Source organism: Bombyx mandarina, chromosome 11 (assembly GCF_030267445.1).
Source record: "Bombyx mandarina strain Sakado chromosome 11, ASM3026744v2".
NCBI lineage: Eukaryota > Metazoa > Arthropoda > Insecta > Lepidoptera > Bombycidae > Bombyx > Bombyx mandarina.
The window spans coordinates 1,450,667-1,472,433 of record NC_143218.1 but is presented as its reverse complement, the minus strand read 5'-3'; the positions used below and the strand labels follow the sequence as shown (position 1 = coordinate 1,472,433).

Here is a 21,767-nt window from a genome sequence, read left to right as displayed (position 1 = left end):
GGCCTCTGCCAATCCACATCACTGAGGCCGGTCTTCGGCTCCCCTCATCCACTTCTTTCCGGCCAGTGTTCGGAAGTCATCGTGCCATAAAAATAAAAATAAAAATAAAAAACGGTACTTTTTATGAAAATTTTATTTTTACACCACATATACATTAATTACAGCTATCCAAGCCAAGCTACGAAAACGCTGATCAGGACAAGAGGCGTTACAACTTTTGCAGGGGCACTAGACCTTGTTATTGGCGCGCATTCATCTGTAAGCCACTCCAGAACGTCATTGTAGCCTCGCTGTTCCAATATAGGACCTAAAGTCGTTAGCACTCTGGCGTGATAATTATTCAAGTACTTGATCTGAAAGAGATTGCAAATACGAGTTACCGCCACGGCTATGTGGATCAGTCCTGTCAATTTAAGCCGCGAATGAACAGAATCGGTGAAACAACTTGATGGGGACTGGGGACTGGTGATTTCTAAATCAATCGAACCCTAATTAAACCCCGTTAAAACCCAAACAATGGCGCCTCTAGCTTCTAGATTATATTTTGCAGGTCGATCACTGAACGAAGTTTGGTGCTATGGAGGGTACACTTTTCACACATAGAGACGGTTCTCCTTACCTCTACCCTCCATATTTGGTGCTAATAAAAAGTAATATAAAAAAAAAGGTGTGGCACTCTGGAACTGCCGCGGTAAAGCTATTGCATAGCATTTTTTATCAACTTATGCAATTATAATTAGACAATGATAATTTAATATTGAAACAATAATAAAATAAGACCACGCTATATTTATAAACATTAACAAAAACAAAACATTAACTGTCCCCTTCACACTCATAAGTTAGACCGCGCGAGAGAGAGATGGGCAGACTTTTCATGATGCGCATGCAGTGTGACGTCACGCCACGCGCTTATTCACAAACAATGCACAAGCGCAACGTGTGAATGTGTTGAACGCGAGCTACATGGTAGGCGGAGTGAGGGGTGTTAGGTTTTTTCGTTAAGGAATTTCATGATTCGGTCGCCGCGCTCAAGGCCTGCGATAAAAGCTATGCAATAGCTTAAAAACAAAACAGACTATAATACGTGATCAGATGTGTTCAGTTAATTGCAAACGAGAATAGAGGAGTATTTACTAACCTCCAGATCGGTTAGTAGATTGACATCAAGGCACGCTGTTTGATGAGGTGCCAGGGATATTGTGTAGAAAGCTACGGCGCCTCTCCCGTCAAAATCACCGATAATGCCGTCAGCCTGGCAATATTACCAATCTTATTACTGGTGGTAGGACCTCTTGCGAGTCCGCGCGGGTGGGTATCGCCTCCCTGCCTATTTCTGCCGTGAAGCAGTAACGCGTTTCGGTTTGAAGGGTGGTGCAGCTGTTGTAATTATACTTGGGCCCTGAGAACTTATATCTCAGGTGGGTGGCGCATTTACGTTGTAGATGTCTATGGGCTCCAGTAACCACTTAACACCAAGTGGGCTGTGAGCCCGTCCACCCATCTAAGCAATAAGAAGAATAAAAAAATATCCGCGCCAATTTTTCCTGTATGTTCAGCGCAATCGCAAATTGCGAAATTGCAATCATCATTCTCCTGCCCTTCTCCCAGTCACCAGGGGTCGGTGCAACATGTTTTCTTTTTCCATACTCTTCTATCATATACCATTTCTTCGCTCGCTCCCCTCTTAGACATATCGTCTTTCACGCAATCCATCCATTTCTTCTTAAGTCTACCTCTTCCTTTATATCCTTCCACATTCATAGTTAACACTCTTTTACCAACCTCATTTTCATTTCGTCTCATCACATGTCCATACCATCCGAAACGCGCACTTTTCAATTCTGTCACAGATGCCACTTTCAGCCTTCCTCTAAGATATTCTTTCCGTATTGTATCCATTCTCGTCACTCCATACATCTGTCGCAATATTCGCATCTCTGCTACATGCATTTTCTGAGGCCTTTCATTGAAATTGCAATAATCTATCTATTAATTTACCAAAGTGGAAAATTACCACACAAATAAAGTATAATGTGAAATTATTTTTAATAATTTTTAATTTTTATAAAAAAAAAAATCAACCAGCAATGTATAATTTAACGGCCTTCTGGTGTAGTGGTAAGTGACATGGTCACTACACAAGGGGGTCGCGGGTTCGAATCCCGCCAAGGGGAGATATTTGTATGATAAATATAAATGTATTTTCCAGGGTTATGGATGTATATTAAATATATGTATGTATATAATAAAAATCTTACATTTATTTCCGTTATTTGGTACCTGTAACACAAGTTCTTTACGAACTTATCACGGGACCAGTTAACGTGGCGTGATTGTTAGTAAATATTTATTTATTAATATTTAGTGATGGGCGCTAGCACAAAAATAATCTGTTAATTTATAAATCTCTTAAATTGTACGATAGTGTCGGTACTATAATATGGTCGCGCACCTCAATTTTGTTTACAGTACATCGAATGCTCACGTACCAGTACATGATCAGCGCTGCTGTTCATCTCTATAGTCTGGACCAGATCTTCGTGGCGAATCCCGTACTCCCCTACTTCGTAGTACCCAGGTTCTGATGAGAGACCATTAGTTTAATTTCGCTCTAGACATCATCGCATCAATTGCGACTGTGTGACAATTTATCAGGGGTAGAATCGAAAAGTAGGAATGATAAGTATTATTTATTATATATTATTTTAGTAGAGTGCGCTACCTAACAGTTTTTCCCCTAACATGATAGTTAGCTAGTTAGTAGGTAGTAGGTATGGTATGTTAATAATTGGGATCAAATCACGCACGGTCAGGTGGGCTGTGAGCTCGTCAACCCATCTATGCAATAAAAAAACAAAACTACTGCACCATCGAGTCAGTCAGTCATTTAACATTTACTAGTGGTCCAGCCGTAGTCGAAATTCGACTATAATTAATTTAGGTAATTTATTTTTTTATCGCTTCTTTGAATTTTTATTGCTTAGTTTGTACATTATTATGGTTCTATTGTCAAAGACTATTTATATCTCTTTAATCACAGATTTCGCCAAGGCCACACTAAGGACAAAAAATATTTAATCTATTCTCAATTTGACCCAGAGTATAAACAATAAAAAAAGAGTAGATATGCGTATGTGTGTCAAATAGATGTTAGTGTGTATTGTGTATTGATTTAATGTAACTATTACTTCTGTATAATTTAAAAAACTATTAGAGTTCTGCACTCCTTCTCTATATTAGTGTGGGAAATTTCAAACTCTTCAGTCCGCGCAATTTTCGTAAAAAGGGGTACAGAAATTTTGCTTCACGTATTAACGTATCGATTCCTTTTCGATTGACATACCATTACTGTATATCATGTTTGGTCTGATGCCAGGGTCATCAACCGATACTGCACTAAGGATCCAGGCCGGTGCCTCGTGCACGTTGAGGTAGTGTCCCACGCCGTGACCCGTCCCGTGACCATAGTTGAGGCCGACGTCCCAAAGCGCCTTGCGGGCCAGCACCTCAATTGTATGACCCTGGATGTTGAAATACTTGAGAATATAAATACTTGACGATATAACTATACTTGAGACCTTTAGAACTTATCTCAAGATGGGTGGCGCATTTACGTTGCAGATGTCTATGGGCTCCAGTAACCACTTAACACCAGGTGGGCTGTGAACTCGTTCACCAATCTAAGCAATAAAAATAAATAATAAATGAGACAGTTCCATAACTTTCTCAAGTGTGAATTATATGTAATTGTGAATATGTGTATATGATCGTGAAACTGGTTCCATGGCGTTTACAAAATGATGAAGTTATCGTCGCTGACGCCATTCTCTTCATCATTATATTATCATGGCCTTCCATAGTGACAATGACTAATACTTACTTTTCCAAACAATCCCTTCTATTGAATGTCAAATGTACAAGGATAACAACAGAGAGCTCCGCTCCGTTCGGCTGCGCGAGTCGGTATGTGTGGTGCGTTTTTTTTTTTTTTTTTTTTTTTTCCTACCTATGCTGATAGCCTTGAGAGGCTACTTCAGCGTACCCTAGCTTGTGTAGGTGAGCTCGCGGGGCTCAAACCGGAGAATTGCTAACACCGCCCTAGCAAGAGCAGTGCTTCGCAGAATCTACCACCGGATCGGAAGCGCGACCCACTGAGAAGATCCGGCGAGAAACTCAGTGGGCTGTGTCTGTGGGTTAATTCGCTCGTCGAGCCCTTCGTCGCAAGCGACGGGTTCGGCGAGGACGGTGACCGGTGCTTGTATTGCCTAAAAGCACCGTTAATGGATCAGGAGGATCCGTGATGACGTGCTTTGGGCGACGTCGACGGTTTACCAAACGGTCTACAGGATCGGGTATGTAGTTTCCGGCGGCCACGACAAGAGGGTTCTCATGTCGTGCCGCCTTCTCAAAGTGGCGCAGCGATGCCGACTGTAGATACTTACTGACGGGGTCGAGCTCCAGGTCATCGTGGAGGTCCACGTTCCTCTGGAACCATGGTGCTCCGACGGCTATCCTGCAGGTGTGGTGCGACAATAGTCACTCATATTTATAGTAGAACAGGGTAGTTTTTCATTAATTTTCCTGAATACCGTCTTAAACAATTAATTGTTGACATGCGTTAGGACTTATTAACCAACAGTTTTAACATCGCGGAAACAGTTAACTCTAGTGAATCTTATAATATCTAAAATAGCAGGATTGCGCCGATATTAAATAATATTTACACTTATGTATGGTATGTATGTCTTTGTAATTTTTGTTAATTAAAGCAATCCCGATTCTGCAAGATAGCCGTCGGAGCACCATGGTTCCTGAGGAACGTGGATCTCCACGATGACCTGGAGCTCGACTCTGTCAGTAAATATCTACAGTCGGCATCGTTGCGCCACTTCGAGAAGGTGGCACGACATGAGAACCCTCTTGTCGTGGCCGCGGGAAACTACATAGCCGATTCTGTAGACCGAATGGTAAACCGTTGACGTCACCCAAAGCACGTCATTACGGATCCTCCTGATCCATTAACGGTGCTTTTAGGCACCACAAGCACCGGTCACCGTCCTCGTCGAACCCGTCGCTTGCGACGAAGGGCTCGACGAGCGAATTAACCCATAGACACAGCCCACTGAGTTTCTCGCCGGATCTTCTCAGTGGGTCGCTTTTCCGATCCGGTGGTAGATTCTGCGAAGCACTGCTCTTGCTAGGGTCAGTGTTAGCAACACTCTGGTTTGAGCCCCGTGAGCTCACCTACACACGTTAGGGTGAAGTTGAAATAGCCTCTCAAGGCTATCAGCATAGGTAAAAAAAGAAAAAAAAAATCATTAAATGTGTATTACCGATAGAGTCTTACCAATATGCCTGCTGGAAAGACGGCCGTTCCCAGAGCGATCTGTCCCTTCATGACCCTTGTGAACGCTCGACGCTGTTCAAGAGTTGGAGAAGAGTTCATGTGCCGGGTCCTGGTGATGTCGGTAGTGCCATCTCTGTGATAATAAGAAAATTAATTGGTTGTCTGTAAAGTCAGCTTACGGACAATAGTTTAACGTATCAAAACCAAAATCAAAACCAATAAATACAGTCCACTCTCATTTACCACGACGCAACACGTCCTTCGCGCCGGATAAATATGTGACAAATTAAAGATTGAATTTATGAAATATGAAATCGATGCGTCGCCCTTGGCGGCTAGAATTGAAAGGGAAAAGTGTCACAGCGGACGTTGCTCGTTGACACTTTTGACGTTCCGAAATCAAACACATATAATCATTACAAACATTAAGCGGTGGGCAGCGGCTTGGCTCTGCCCCTGGCATTGTTAACATCCATGAGTGACGGTAACCACTCACCATCAGGTGGGCCGTATGCTAGTCAGCCTACAGCGGCAGTAAAAAATTATCAATATTTGGTATTTATAATTTATCTTTGTTCTTGTAACATTCCATTCTCATGACATCATTTAAAAGTGAAGCTATTTTTCACTATTATTGGGAGAATTCCCGGAAAGTATTTTTGTTTTTGAAAATTATTTTTCTCTGCGACCCTCCAAGTTTTGTAGTTAATTTAATTGGCCCTCAAAGGTATGTAGTTTGGATAGTCCTAATCTAAGGTTACCAGTTTATATAGGAAAAAAAAAAAGAAGTCCTTCAGCTGAAGTCTTACTTGTATTGCCCTCCTGAATCAACCAGAACCATGTCATCCTTGGTGATCACTCTCTGAGGACCCTCGCTCAGAGGACTGTAGTGTATTATCGCGCCATTCTCTCCGGCGCCGGCGATAGTCGAAAACGAAGGACCCATGGAGTCTGTTTCTTCGCTAGAATTTTTTATTTGTTTTACTCCGAAATTGTAGTTATTGTCTTTATTTAATTTTGATATTCGATATGAAATGTTATTGTTAATAAATGTAATATGAATGCAAAAGTAAATGAAAATGAAATGGGAATTGTAGGTTTTCGTAATAATCATAGTAATACAAAGTTTTATAATTATTTTACATTTCATTCGATTATATTAGATAGATTTATTCAGAACTAGAGGTCCCGCAGTAGTCGAAATTCGACTATAATTAATTGAAATTGTAAGTTTGTACTTTATTATGATTGTATTTTATACTTCTATAGGTAATCAGAAATTTCGCCAAGGCTACACACTATAAAAAATATTAATAAAGACAAACAATATTTAATCTATTCTCAATTTGACCACAGACGTCAAGAACAAAAGTTTGACAATAAATAGTATGCATGCGTGTGTGCATCAAATACATGGTATGTAGTGTGTGTAATGTTTTCTTTATTGATAATGTATCTTTTATGCATTATTTAAAAAAAATATTAGCATTGTGCACTTTTTCTCTATATTCTCTATATGTGTGGAAAATTTCATACTCCTCCGCCCACGCAATTCACGTAAAAAAGGATACAAAGTTTTTGCTTCACGTATTAATATATAGATGTATTAAGTACGAATATTATGTACGAAGTAGGTAAAATAAAGAGAAGCCAGTTCTATTCCTTTCCTTTCCTCCTCCTTGTTGGGGGTGAGTCTTGGTGATACTTGGAACATGCAGAGCAAACGTGCGCGCAAGTCCGCGGGGCGTGGGTTGCTGACGGGGGTATAGGGAGACCCAGTGAAACGGTGCCTGCCGCCGCCCGCCGGTCAGTAGGGGACCTGAACCTGGGTGTCACAACTAAACTCCGCCCCAGGAAGCTGTCCCGCCAACCGGTGCAAAATCCTGTCATGCGGTCGTCGTGCCGGAGTCGGAGACCGGAGTGGGTCCCGGCGATCGTATGCAGGGTGGACTGGGGGCCCTTCCATGCCCTGCGTCAGCTTCTCGCGCAACCCCGGATCGAGTGTTCATTGTGCCCTGCGCTTTATTCAGGTATTGCCTTGATCTCACCTCTAGCATCCTATCTCTCCAAATCCTTACTCTCCAACTAAAATTATCATGAAAGTCGACAAAAGAAAAAGAGTTTTTTCGGCGGATCCCCATTCCACGTTTAATGTGGATTTCAGCAATGTCAGGGGCCTACACAGTAACCTTGACGCCGTACATCACCACCTTGAGACGGCGCAGCCTGCCCTCTTTTTCCTGACTGAGACGCAGATATCTGCCCCGGACGATACGTCGTACCTCGGATACCCCGGCTACGCATTGGAGCACACCTTCCTGCGTAAAGCCGGGGTGTGCGTGTTTATCCGGGAGGATGTCTGCTGTCGTCGGCTTCGGGGCCTCGAGCAACGGGACCTGTCCCTCTTGTGGCTACGCGTGGACTATGGGGGCTGTACCAGAGTCTACGCTTGCCTGTACAGGTCTCACAGCAGTGATGCGGGGTCAGCTCTGTTTGAGCATGTACAAGAGGGGACTGACCGCGTGCTTGAGCAGTACCCATCTGCGGAGGTGGTGGTCCTTGGTGACTTTAACGCTCATCACCAGGAGTGGTTGGGGTCCAGAACCACTGACCTCCCGGGTCGGGCTGCCTACGATTTCGCCTTGTCCTACGGCCTCTCACAACTGGTGACACAGCCCACCCGTGTCCCAGACATTGAGGGGCACGAGCCTTCTTTGTTGGACCTTCTGCTGACCACTCACCCAGCTGGATACAGTGTGGTGGTCGACGCTCCACTTGGATCGTCTGATCACTGCCTTATCCGTGCTGCCATACCACTCTCTCGTCCTAGTCGTCGAACGACGACCGGGTTTCGAAGAGTTTGGCGGTACAGGTCAGCAGACTGGGATGGATTGCGTGAATTTTACGCATCCTACCCATGGGGGCGGCTCTGCTTTTCCTCCGATGATCCTGACGTCTGTGCGGACCGACTTAAAGACGTGGTGCTTCAGGGAATGGAATTATTCATTCCTTCTTCTGAGGTGCCCGTTGGGGGTCGCAGCAAACCCTGGTATAATAAAGCCAGTAGGGATGCTGCACGCCTCAAGCGGTCTGCATACGTCGCATTTAATGTTGCTAGGAGATGCCGGGATCCTGATATCTCGGAGAAAAGGCGGAAATTTAACGCCGCCTCTAGGTCCTATAAGAGGGCTATTGCCAAGGCGAAGTCGGAGCACGTTGCCAGAATTGGCGAGCGACTGAATAGCTATCCCTCTGGGAGCCGTGCTTTCTGGTCGCTAGCTAAGGCTGCAGAAGGTAACTTCTGCAGGTCTAGCCTTCCACCACTGCGTAAGTCCAATGACAGTCTGGCTCATAGTGCGAAGGAGAAGGCTGACCTTCTGGTCAAGCTCTTTGCCTCATGCTCGACTTTGGATGACGGAGGAGCCACGCCGCCCAACATCTCCCGGTGTGACAGCTCCATGCCTGAGATTCGCATCACACAGCGTGCGGTCAGGCAGGAGCTTCGGCTTCTTGATGTTCATAAGTCGAGTGGGCCAGATTGCATCCCCGCAGTGGTTCTAAAAACATGCGCCCCTGAATTGACACCCGCGCTAACGCGTCTATATCGCCTCTCGTACAATACCAACAGGGTTCCGTCTTCATGGAAGACTGCTCATGTCCACCCTATCCCCAAGAAGGGTGACCGGTCGGACCCCTCGAATTACAGACCTATCGCGATAACTTCCTTGCTTTCCAAGGTGATGGAGCGAATCATTAACATCCAACTTCTTAAGTATCTTGAGGATCGCCAGCTGATCAGTGACCGGCAGTACGGTTTCCGTCATGGTCGCTCAGCTGGCGATCTTCTTGTATACCTCACACATAAATGGGCTGAAGCCTTGGAAAGCAAGGGCGAGGCTCTCGCTGTGAGCCTTGACATCGCGAAGGCCTTCGACAGGGTCTGGCATAGGGCACTTCTATCGAAGCTTCCAGCATACGGGATCCCTGAGGGACTCTGCAAGTGGATCGCTAGCTTTTTGGATGGGCGGAGCATCGCAGTTGTCGTCGACGGCTGCTGCTCCGATACCATGACCATCAACGCTGGTGTTCCACAAGGTTCGGTGCTCTCCCCCACGCTTTTCATACTGCATATCAATGACATGCTATCTATTGATGGCATGCATTGCTATGCGGATGACAGCACGGGGGATGCGCGATATATCGGCCATCAGAGTCTCTCTCGAAGCGTTGTACACGAGAGGCGATTAAAACTTGTGTCTGAAGTGGAGAACTCTCTGGGGCGGGTCTCCAAGTGGGGTGAACTGAATTCAGTTCAGTTCAACCCATTGAAGACACAGGTTTGCGCGTTCACTGCGAAGAAGGACCCTTTTGTCATGGCGCCGGAATTTCAAGGAGTATCCCTGCAGCTTTCCGCGAGTATCGGGATTCTGGGGGTCGATATTTCGAGCGATGTCCAGTTTCGGAGTCATTTGGAAGGTAAAGCCAAATTGGCCTCTAAAATGTTGGGAGTTCTCAACAGAGCGAAGCGGTATTTCACGCCTGGACAGAGACTTGCGCTTTATAAAGCGCAGGTCCGACCTCGCGTGGAGTACTGCTCTCACCTCTGGGCCGGGGCTCCCAAATACCAGCTACTTCCATTTGACTCCATACAGAGACGGGCTGTTCGGATGGTCGATAGTCCTGCTCTCGCGGATCGCTTGGAACCTCTGGGTCTACGGAGGGACTTCGGTTCTCTCTGTGTTTTATACCGCATGGTCCATGGGGAATGCTCTGAGGAATTATTCGAGATGATTCCCTCATCTCCTTTTTATCATCGCACCTCCCGCCATCGGAGCAAAGTTCATCCATATTATCTGGAACCGCTGCGTTCATCGACAGTGCGTTTCCAAAGATCTTTTTTGCCACGTACCATCCGGCTTTGGAATGAACTCCCCTCCACGGTGTTTTCCGAGCGCTATGACATGTCCTTCTTCAAACGAGGCTTGCGGAGAGTTCTTTATGGTAGGCAGCGGCTTGGCTCTGCCCCTGGCATTGCTGACGTCCATGAGCGACGGTGACCACTCACCATCAGGTGGGCCGTATGCTCGTCTGCCTACAAAGGCAATAAAAAAAAAAAAAAAAAAAAAAATATAAGGAACACTGTATAATGCTTCCTATCTCATTTCCTCCCACGTTAAATCTTATGAATTTATGCGTCTGTCTCTTTTTACTGTCGCTTTTTCGTTTCATCGACTTTCGAATCACAACGATGCTGAAGAAGTTTTCGCCTTAAAGAGCAACGCACCTCCTGTATTCTGCGAGTTTGTTTACCAAGCCGACCTCGGTGACCTCGGCTCCAGCGTCCAACTGCCGGTGAAGCCAGTAGAGCGCCCTTACCACAGCTACGCCATCTTTGACATGTGCGTTACGGAAGCCCTAAAATGTGATAATGTCAGTAGCGGAACTATTCGAACTGCTAGTTCTGACGTCGCGCGAGCAGAGAGATGAATGTCACAAGCCAACGCTTGGGCCGATCGTGCCTCTCTATCGCTTGTTCCGCGCTCTCGCTCGTACGCTCAGCCTCAGGCGGAACGTGATACTTTTGCGTGCGTGCAGCCGGTGTTCAGCCGGTGCAATGGGCATCGGTTGATTAATGTTTTGTTCTATGGATCGATTTCACTAGTGCTAGGACCTCTTGTGAGTCCGCATGACACCACCAGCCTTCTAATTTATACCGTGAAGCACTAATGCGTTTCGGTTTGAAGGGTTGGGGCAGCCGTTGAGCCTTAGACATCACGTCTCAAGGTAGGTGGCGGAATTTACTTTGTTGATGTCCAAGTAACCACTTAAGACAACGTTCAGAGTCTTTGCGTTAGGGGCCTAAAATATCCTTAGGCCCGCGGTCTGCTCCCAAGATTTGCAAACTGAAGTCCCACATACCTCGCGTACCCCCTAGTCGCGGATAGCTCGCAGAAGGTTCGGCCCCCTGCCCCAAAAAAAAAGGTTCAGTGTCTAATTTAGTACTTATTTTAATCTCAAATGACGTCACATGTTAGAGACAACATCTTTGGGAGTCGATAAATGTGGAACCTCTATCAAACCTAGAGGTATTATGTGGATAATGTCAGCTGGTGTCATCATACCTGCAATTCGACTTCATTCTTGATAACCTTCATCAAGGCTACAGGAGATACAGAAGACTGAATGTTAACGTTTGAGGCCTGAAAAAAAAAGCAATGTACTACATTGATAATCGCAAACACCGCAATGTATGACAATTTGAATAGCAGTGTCACCGGCCCCGCGCGAACATCCGCAGACCGCCCCAGATGAACATAAAATTGTGTTATTGGACAAAAACATTTTTATTTTTCTTAAAGGCGGCCAAGCTAACACCTGTGTTGGTGTTAAATGGTTACCAGACATTGGCATGACCCGTTGTTACATTACCCAGCGTAACTGCTCCGCGTCAGAAAAGGACAAAATGGCGATTTATATCAGTTACTGAAAATTGGCGGTATTTTTAAAAACACGATGCTATTCTTTCATCATGGTAGTTTTTCGTGAACATAATATACATAATTATATTTATGTAAAGTCTTTAAAACTGCTTAGTTTTTAAAAAAAGATTTTTCTTAGGCAGATTCACTAACCTGTCTGTCATTAGGAAAAAAGAGGAATTCAGTTTTACATAGTAATTCAATAAGACTATTTAAAATAATAATTTAAAAATGAAATTAAAGACTTTACTACTTAAGATGAAATGCTGTTTTCTTAGTATTTTACAGAAAACGCAATTAATACTTTTAGAATAGTGTGGCTAGCTTAGTCATAAATTCTCTTGAATATTAACAGTTTAAACAGTTAATGATATGCGTAACATTGAGGAAACAGTTAAATTTAACTAATATTTATAGTTAAAGTTAAACTAGTTAACCAAATAGTAACGTTGCGACATAACTTTCCGACATATTTATGTAAAGCTTTACAACAACGTAATGTGTACATACACTTTCAACCGCAGAATAGACAGCGTGGCTCGCGTCATCGGACAACCAGATACTCCTACCGGATACTTCGGACTGCAAATTTAATAGCACAATGCAAAATTTTATAGTACCGTCATTATAAAAATAATAATCATTTATTTTATAATATAATCACACAATTCATCGTTGTAATTTACATTAATAACCTTAGAAAGAGCTATATTAGGTTCAAATATCTGTTCCATAGATCTTCAGATTACCTCCTGTTAGGTTAGGTTAATAAACGTTAGTAGTAGTAATGTAGTGAGCTAATCAAATATACACCGTTACGGACAACACAAAAGCACAGGTCGGATCTTTAAAAAGTTCAATAGAAATATGAAAGTTTTAGAAACACCGGCTTTCAAATGAAACGTGATCATGTAAATTGGATCGCTTTTGAAAGAAGAAAAAAATACAGTCGAGTCGGTAACTTCCCCCTTTTTGAAGTCGGTTAATAATGACATCAATAAATATTTCGAAAATTACACTCACAAAAAACGGCTATTATTAAAAACTAATACTAGTTAAGCTTAGTCGACTAGGGATAGATCTTCATCTCCATACTAGATGGCGTTATCGCGCTATTTGCTACTGCCGTCCTTGACCGACAGATGGCTCGCTCTGCAGTGCGCTTGTAAGAATATTAACATTCAAAATTAAACTGGATTCGCGGTTTAAATAAACTGGTTTCACTAACAGGTCTGATACTCACCGCCAACGTACCGAGATACGTGAAGATTTCTGCATACGATCTTGCCTGTAATCGGGTGTTCTCTGAAGCCAAGTGCTGTGATATGTCTGACGACAGAACTCCGTTGCCCCAGAACAGAATAATATTGTTCGGCGCTACCTACGTCAGTAAAATAGAGTGTGTATAATAATATTTTGATGTGAAACGTCTATAGTCGCACGTAAAACCGATTGCAGGCGTTGTATCTATCACCGGATCGGAATCGCGATCCATTGAAAAGATCCGGTAAGAAACTCAGCAGGTTGTGTCTATGGATTATTTTATAAACATACAGATAACTCCTATATTTTCAATATTATTATACACAGAAACGTGACATAAATGACAAATTTAATTATACTTAAGGTACAGTACTCGACGATAACTACTGCTCATTGATCTTTAGAAAGGAAATATGGGCTAATTTCAGCTTCGAAGAGTTCTGGGACAATTAAAAACGAACGTTCTATGTTCGTTTTTCATTACTAGATAGCGTTAGTTGTTATCGTGTTGTCCGTTTCATGTATTGATCAAGAGATGGCTTTAGCTGTCACAGTACTATTGATTACTATTGATTGATACTAGAATATTAACTGCCCTTGGAAAGGTGTTTACTGCCGATAACTAGACAACGATATACTAGGTTTTTTTTGCTCGTCTACTTTCTTTATACATTGTCATTATTTTGGTGTACGTAAGTGCAATATGGTGTTTTTCTTTTGTATTGTATTGTGTTGTATTGTGTTGTGTTGTGTTGTGTTGTGCTGTGTTGTGTTGTGTTGTGTTGTGCTGTGCTGTGCTGTGCTGTGCTGTGCTGTGCTGTGTTGTGTTGTATACTTACCAGATCCGTTCTGATGACCAAATAGGCAAAGAATACCGGATTAAACGGTATATCAGTACCACGGAGATTTAGTGTGTCTATAAAAGAGCAAAGATGGCGGCTGTTATTTTTGTTTGTCTTGAGGATAATCGATAAGCGACCGATCGTTTTGTTTGTTGAATAAAATATTTCAGCAATCATAGGCTTGGTGTGGTTATCTTAACATTTTGTATGAGCTTGTTACTGGCCCTTTTAATATCGTGTACAGACGGTAAAAGAAAAGAGGATTATCTCAGTGTATTGAAAAGTGTCCGCTGAAAAGGAGCCAATCAAGTTGGCACCACAGTAGCAAGTGGAAAGATTTAAAAAAACAACGCCATAAAGTACCACACTTTACTATGTTGAAGTTGAAAACTGCTATATTCAGATAATTTCCACTTGCTACACTAGCGCTGTTTCCGTGAGACTTCCAACAATAACTCGCTGTTTACAGGTGGCCGCTTTTTCAATTTGTCCCATATACAAGATGACGCTCCTTACTTCTACACTCCATAATATAATTAAGGTATTGTATGGGTGAGCACCAAAATCCTGCTACTAGTTCTGTTACAGAACAATAACGCCTTTCAGTTTAAGGGATGGAACAGCCAGATCGACCTGGTGGTAGGGCGTCATGGGAGTCTGCACAGGTAAATGTACCACTACCACGTCTATTCCTGTCGCGTAGTAATGTTTCCCGGTTTGAAGAGTGGGGCAGCCGTTGTATTATATAACTGAGACTTTTCCCTACCCATTCGCTGGTAGCTAAGGGGCTATTCCAGTTTCTCGGGGACGGGTAGGGCACTAGCTATAGCAAAATCAGTGCTTCGCTGAATCTACCACTGGATCAGAAACGTGATCCACTAAGAAGATTCGGCGAGAAACTCCTCCTTCCTTAAGTCCTCCGTCGTTCTTCGTGTCTCGAGTTGAGTTGCAGTACTTACGTTGTTGATGTCCAAAGACACCGGTAACTACTAATCCGTTTGCTTAATTAAACAATAGAAAAAAACACGTGTGGCACTCGGGACTGCCACGGTAAAGCTATTGCATAGCATTTTTTAACAATTTATGTAATTATAATTAGACAATAATAATTAAATTTTAATATTAAAACAATAATAAAATAAGTCGACGCTATATTTATAAACATTAACCCAAGCAAAAAATAAACTGTCCCCTTCACACTCAAAAGCTATATCGCGCGAGAGAGAGATGGGCCGCTTTTCATAATGCGCATGCAGTGCGACGTCACGCCGCGCGCTTATTCACAAACACTACACAAGCACAACGTGTGAATGTGTTGAACGCGAGCTACATAGTAGGCGGAGTAGGGGTGTTAGGTTTTATTTTCGTTACGGAATTTCTTGATTCGGTCGCCGCGCTCAAATCCCGCGATAAAAGCTATGCAATAGCTTAAAAATGCGGCGCCATTATGAGCATATTGTCCATGTTCTCGGTGTTAAACTAAGAGCTAAGTAGTTGTATTTAAGTTGATATTGGTTTGGCCCATCACAGGGTACCCTAAGAAGTGCACTCACAGGCTATATCATCGAGGGCTGTCAGGACCAAAGCGGAGGCGCCTCTTGAATTCATTTGTTGAAGCAGTTGCGAGATTTTGTCACTCGAAGGTCGACCTGAAAATCCATATTTTACACGAGATTAGATAAGAAATCAGATAAGTAGCTAATGGATCTTTGGTTGCTGCTTGAAACGGTTTCTTGAAATTCCTTTCGAATATGTTGTTATTACTGATTTAATACTAAGTGTTCTTTTTATTAAAAATACCAAACCTTCTTGCCGATTCAACTCAGCGGTCACATTGCAATCCGAATCGGTGTAAAAAACATAACTATTTAAAACCACTTATAAATACATATATATCAAAAAAATACTTAATAATTTTAATGTTCATGAAGTCGAGGGCGCAGTCACAGCAACAATCATTCAAAATGACTGCAGAATACAAGACAAAATACCATGATGACCCAAGGTCACTCCCCATCAATAATAACATCATACAATCAAAAAAGCTCTACATTCCGTGAAAGGTGAAGAATTGTGGGAGAAGAGCATAGTGCGTTGAAGGGTCGACTCGAAGCTAGAAACGACCCTCAGCAATGAAGAATTCGACTTAAAAGGGAGGGAGGAGATGGGAAAAGAGATATATCAACCTACTCTACTATCTTACGCATGTCACGACAGTCGGTATGAGTCTGGCAAGGTTATTTTGTTGTGTTATTTTGTCCCTCTATACATACCTGACACGCTTCTATTTGCTGTAGTGCTGTCGGATTGCACTGCTTACCAGTAAAGTTCACGGTCAGAGGAATCAGTGGGTTGTTAGGTCGGCTCGGAGGATCATCACCAATACTAACTCTGGCCAAGTCTATTAAATTTTCAGATATTGCTTCTAATTTTATGTTGGCTCGAGTTAGTGCCGCCTGCAAAGCGATATATATTTATTACACTTCATTAGATTATCGCGAATTGATCGACCAAGGATGATGTAGAAAAGAGCTTAGCAGGTAGGTACATGGGCTGATTAAAAAAATATATATCTTCGTAAAATATGCCATCAGAATAAATCAAGATTTTTCCTAATGTTTAATTGGAGCTTACCTGGAGAGTGTTCCATGAGTTTCTGGTGTACGTAGTCGGGTCGACAGCAACTACAGAATTCGGTGGCATATTCGCAACTAACCAATTTTGGATCGAGAGATCGGTGCCTAGAAAAACACCAATGTATGTATGTACTTATGTTCCATACAGACTCGGCAGAACCGTTTTCGATAAATAAATAACCTAATAAACCTAAGCTTTTCTCAAGTTTCTCAAGTTTTGAATTCGTCGTGGCCTAAAGGATAAGACGTCCGGTGCATTCGTGGTGAGCGATGCACTGGTGTTCGAATCCCGCAGGCGGGTACCAATTTTTCTAATGAAATACGTACTCAACAAATGTTCACGATTGACTTCCACGGTGAAGGAATAACATCGTGTAATAAAAATCAAACCCGCTAAATTATAATTTGCGTAATTACCGGTGGTAGGACCTCTGGAGAGTCCGCGCGGGTAGGTACCACCACCCTGCCTATTTCTGCCGTGAAGCAGTAATGCGTTTCGGTTTAAAGGGCGGGGCAGCCGTTGTAACTATAGTGAGACCTTAGAACTCATATCTCAAGGTGGGTGGCGCATTTACGTTGTAGATGTCTATGGGCTCCAGTAACCACTTAATACCAGGTGGGCTGTGAGCTCTTCTACCCATCTAAGCAATAAAAAAAAAAAAAAAAGTTAAATAATTTCAATATTAAATAGTTTAACATAGATTAGCTTAAGTTGTCATTGCTGTCATCGGCGTTTTTTACACATTTTTTTTTATCGACTCTCCAATCGTCTTACCTTGCCTCATCAGCTCCCAAAGACTCCCGTCTACTTCGACTTCGAACTGCGTGAAGTATCTAGCGTCTGTCCAGACTAAAGCTCTGGTGGCGGTTACCACAGAAGTACCAGACGATCCACGCAGACCCGACACCCATTCTCGGCGAGCATCAGAAGGCGCTATGTATTGCGACTGAAAAATTACATATACTGTGTGCTTGGTGCGAGTTTTTAAACGTTCTTAAGACGAGCTACCAATAATATATCGAAGGGTGAAAGACTATTTGGTATAGCCCTTTGACCGCCATGTAGGTCAACGGTGCCCTACGCGGCGCACTGAACTAATTATGTTGATTTCTCTCTTCGGTATTCTTAATAAAACGCCGGAATATCTAGTAGATTCTGGGAAAGACAATGGTAATTAATCTGTTTCTAAGATACCTAAAAGACTAAAACGTACATTAAAAACAAAAGTAGTTAGGCAAATTTAGGCAATCTAGACGCCTTAGTAACAGTAAATCGACGTAATTACTTCAGTGCGCCGCGTAAGGCACCGGTGACCTACACGACAGGCAAAGGCTTAAGCAACATTTTTGTAATTTTACAGGAGCGCCATTTAAAGTTCAAAATTTAGAAAAAATATCTTCAGCTATTTGAATGGGATAAAGTTAACAGAGGTTCAATTAAAAACATCGAACTGTTGATGCTGATATCAAATAAAACCGACCTTTCAAATTACAAAGACTAGAGGTCCCGCAGTAGTCGAATTTCGACTATAATTAATTAGAATTGTAATTTTGTACACTATTATAATTGTATTTTATACTTCTTTAATCGCAAATTTCGCCAAGGCTACACTATAAAAAAATATTAATAAAGACAAACAATATTTAATCTATTCTCAATTTGACCACAGACGTCAAAGTTTGACAATAAATTTTAATAGTATGCATGCGTGTGTGCCTCAAATACATGGTATGTAGTGTGTGTAATGTTTTCTTTATTGATTTAATGTATCTTTTATGCATTATTTTATAAAAATATTAGCATTGTGCACTTCTTCTCTATATTGTCTATAAGTGTAAAAAATTTCATACTCCTCCGTCTCCGCAATTTTCGTAAAAAGGGGTACCTACAAAGTTTTTGATTCACGTATTAATATATAGATAATTGTCGCGTGTTAAGCAAAATGTCGCTTAAGCCAATAATTGGCTGTCTTGACTCTTTAAATCACAATGACAATCTTATTCTTACAGAGTAAGCTATACTCTATTTCAATTACGAAGTCCCATAATACAGATGTTAATATTATGTTATATTGTGTGTGTATGAATTAATTGTATAATGATTTAGATTGATTGTGTATTTTTTAAATGATGTTTACGACAATGAACAAGAAATGATTGTTATTTCAAATTATGCGAAACGTGAAGAGTTACGTTCTATGAAGTATCAATAGGGACTTGGTAATTGGAATAGAGCAGTCTTTCCCAAAGTGGGCGATAGCGCCCCCTTGTGGGCGCTGTAGGCCTAAAGGGGGCGGTAAGAGACCCTGGAAAAAAATGAGGACGTTGTGTGAAGGCTTGGGAGGCGATTTGTAATTTCATCTAGGAGGACTCTTAGATACCGACTGAGCTCTCGCTATAGTGGTTTTTGGGTTGGTAAAAAAATGGGGGCGCTCAAAATAATTTATTCTCAAAGTGGGACGTAGACAAAATAAGTTTGGGAGACTCTGGAATAGAGTATAGATTTAGTTCTAGATCTTTACGCACAAAGTAAACTATGCTAGGTAATGGATTACACATACGTTATGGGCATCAGCTGTGGGCACGATGTATGCGTCGACTGCTCTAGAAGCCAAGACAAGTCGCACTGCCCTGAGACGCTCTTGACTCTCGGACCGAGTCAACTTTGTTACATTTCCGGGAAGCACTGAAAAAAAAAAGTAATTGAGTGGGCTTTATGTCCCAAAAATAAAGGCTCGCTCTTATTTCTTTTCTAAATTGAATAGCGAAAAGCATTTTATTATAGGCACACTATTTAATAACAATTTTTTATATTTACACACGTTAATAGTATTTATTAATCGCCTTGTTTCGAGTACCTAATTAATATTGTGTGAATATCACGCATTATCTCTTATTAGTATATTAATAAAGCTTTTGTTTTTATGTAACATAATAAGTTTTAATAATCCTCCATATAAGGCTTCGAAAACAAAATGTCTCCCTACATAAATTACATATCGACGCTTGAAAGGCAAACGTGACTAAGCGACAATGCGTGAACTTTACAGTAGACTAATTTAAAGTTGAAATACCTGATAAAAAATTCTATTTTAACGAATCTAGCTGTAGGACTGAAATTATTTTAATAGACCTAGAAATCTTTTTTTTTGCGCATCGAATATGGTTGTTGCCCATCATTTATGTATAAAGCAGTTATTGTCGCTTAGTCACGTTTGCCTTTCAAGCGTCGATATGAAATTTTGGCGCCAAACGTGAACTTTTGTGTAATAAAATCAAGTCGTGACTATTGCTGCTATCCACACAGGCAGGTACAAAACAGGTCATTTCGCATCCTGCCGATCCACTAACGGTGCTTTTAGGTACCCCAAGCACCAGTCGTCGGACACGTGATGGCGTCCACGTTGTTGATGTCTATGGACTCCAACGACCACTAACACCATGCGATTCGTGAGCATCTATGTAATAGAATAGATAGAACTGGGACAGTTTCCTTTGGATGTTTTCGACTTTGGATGCAATTTCGATTTCCATTGGTTTTTTGTAGCTGTTGTATCATCAGCATTTCTAGAGTACATCAAGGTAAAAATAAAGCCCTTTTTGAGCGAGAGAAAGATTTTACCTGCCACCGGTGCAACGCTCTCCGCTGAATCGTAATAATTATTAGGAATATGACATCGAGATATACTGAAACATAAACTGAAAAACAAACAATTAACTAGGGATAGCCAATAAAAATAAAATACTTCAGAAAACAGAAATGTTAAAAACTAAATGTCCTAATTTGGTTGGAATCCATGGTTAGGTATGTTATATTGGAATATTGTTTAGCCTGCGTAGATTGGGCATTTTTTAATTGTTTTTTTTTTTTTGCTTATATGGGTATGAATGAGCTTGCAGCCCATCTGGTGTTATGTAGTTACTGGAGCCCATAGACACCTACAACGTAAATGCAAGCACCCACCTTGAGACATGAATTCTAAAGTCTCAGTATAGTTACAACGGCTGCCCACCCTTCAAACCGAAACGCATTACTGCTTCAAGAGAGTTAGTAATTCAAAGCTTAAAATTTTAAACTTCTTCAGCTATTTCAATGGAGTAACTTAGTAAGTATAAACTTAATCGAAGCTCAATTAAAAACATCGAATTGTTAATGCTAATATCAAATAAAACGGATCTTTAATTACAAAAATAAATGTCGCGTAAAAAACGAAATTATATACCTTTAAACGAGCAATTCTTATATATTAATATATATGTATATATAATCTGAATATCGGAAACGGCTCCAACGATTTTCGTAAAATTTAGTATACAGGGGATTTCGGGGGCGATAAATCGATCTAGCTACGATTTATTTTCAGAAAATGTTGTTTTATTCGTGTTGTCAATAATCAACTCTTCCCGACATCTATTGGCGAATAATAATACTATTTCTCATAATTGAGGGCAACTAACCGCTTTAAAGACAAAACAAGATGGCGTTATCAAAAAAAAACCGGTCATCATTTAGTGTCACTTAAACCAAATAACTTTTTACCCCTCGAGCTATGTATAATGACAATAAAACAATGCAAGAATAAATCGTAAATTTAGGTTTTAAATTTGTAATTATATCTGCGAATACGTACCACCATATAATTAGAACGAAGGCACGGGCCATTGCGACGAATTTGTCGTGTACAATATTGATTTAATCGTAAATATATCTATCTATTACGTTATTTTAGACAAGCGTTTGATTAGATAGTGAAGAGTTAATAAAAAAACAATTTCCGATAATGGATTGCACTTGATTCACGTTATAAAAGGGATTTATTAATTACTAGCGACCCGCCCTCGCCTCGCTTCGCTTCGGAAACATCAAATTTTATTATTGATAGCTGAGTCCCGCGATGTTACCTGCGGTTATTTTCGTACTGCTGGTGAAGCCGCGGGGTGAGCTAGTCTAAAAAAGTAGCCTAAGTTACTTCTTATATCATCCCCTACCTGTCAGTGAAAGTCCTGTCGAAATCGGTCCAGTCGTTCCAGAGATTAGCCGGAACAAACAGACGGACAGACAGACAGACAAAAATTGTAAAAAAAAATATTTTGGTGTTTGTACCGTATATAGGTATATTCATATGCATGTAGTAAAAAGCGGTTATTTCAATATTACAGACAGACAATTTTATTTATATGTATAGATTAATAAAAA

The 21,767-nt window shown here is 41.5% G+C and overlaps 1 protein-coding gene across 1 annotated transcript; it reads right to left on the bottom strand.

Moving 5' to 3' along the window:
* Positions 1 to 129: 129 nt before the first annotated feature.
* On the bottom strand, positions 130 to 21,323 carry LOC114246666 (xaa-Pro aminopeptidase ApepP). Its single transcript, XM_028179329.2, has 18 exons — positions 21,202 to 21,323; positions 20,193 to 20,269; positions 19,132 to 19,256; positions 17,346 to 17,517; positions 16,569 to 16,675; positions 16,255 to 16,390; positions 15,488 to 15,583; positions 13,932 to 14,008; positions 13,073 to 13,210; positions 12,340 to 12,411; positions 11,473 to 11,550; positions 10,635 to 10,765; positions 6,160 to 6,312; positions 5,351 to 5,483; positions 3,347 to 3,524; positions 2,493 to 2,584; positions 1,142 to 1,255; positions 130 to 353 (listed from the first exon to the last, which is right to left on the bottom strand). The coding sequence occupies exons 1-18, from the start codon at positions 21,231 to 21,233 to the stop codon at positions 165 to 167; spliced, it is 2,100 nt and encodes a 699-aa protein (XP_028035130.2). The 5' UTR covers positions 21,234 to 21,323; the 3' UTR covers positions 130 to 164.
* Between the last annotated feature and the right edge of the window lie 444 nt (positions 21,324 to 21,767).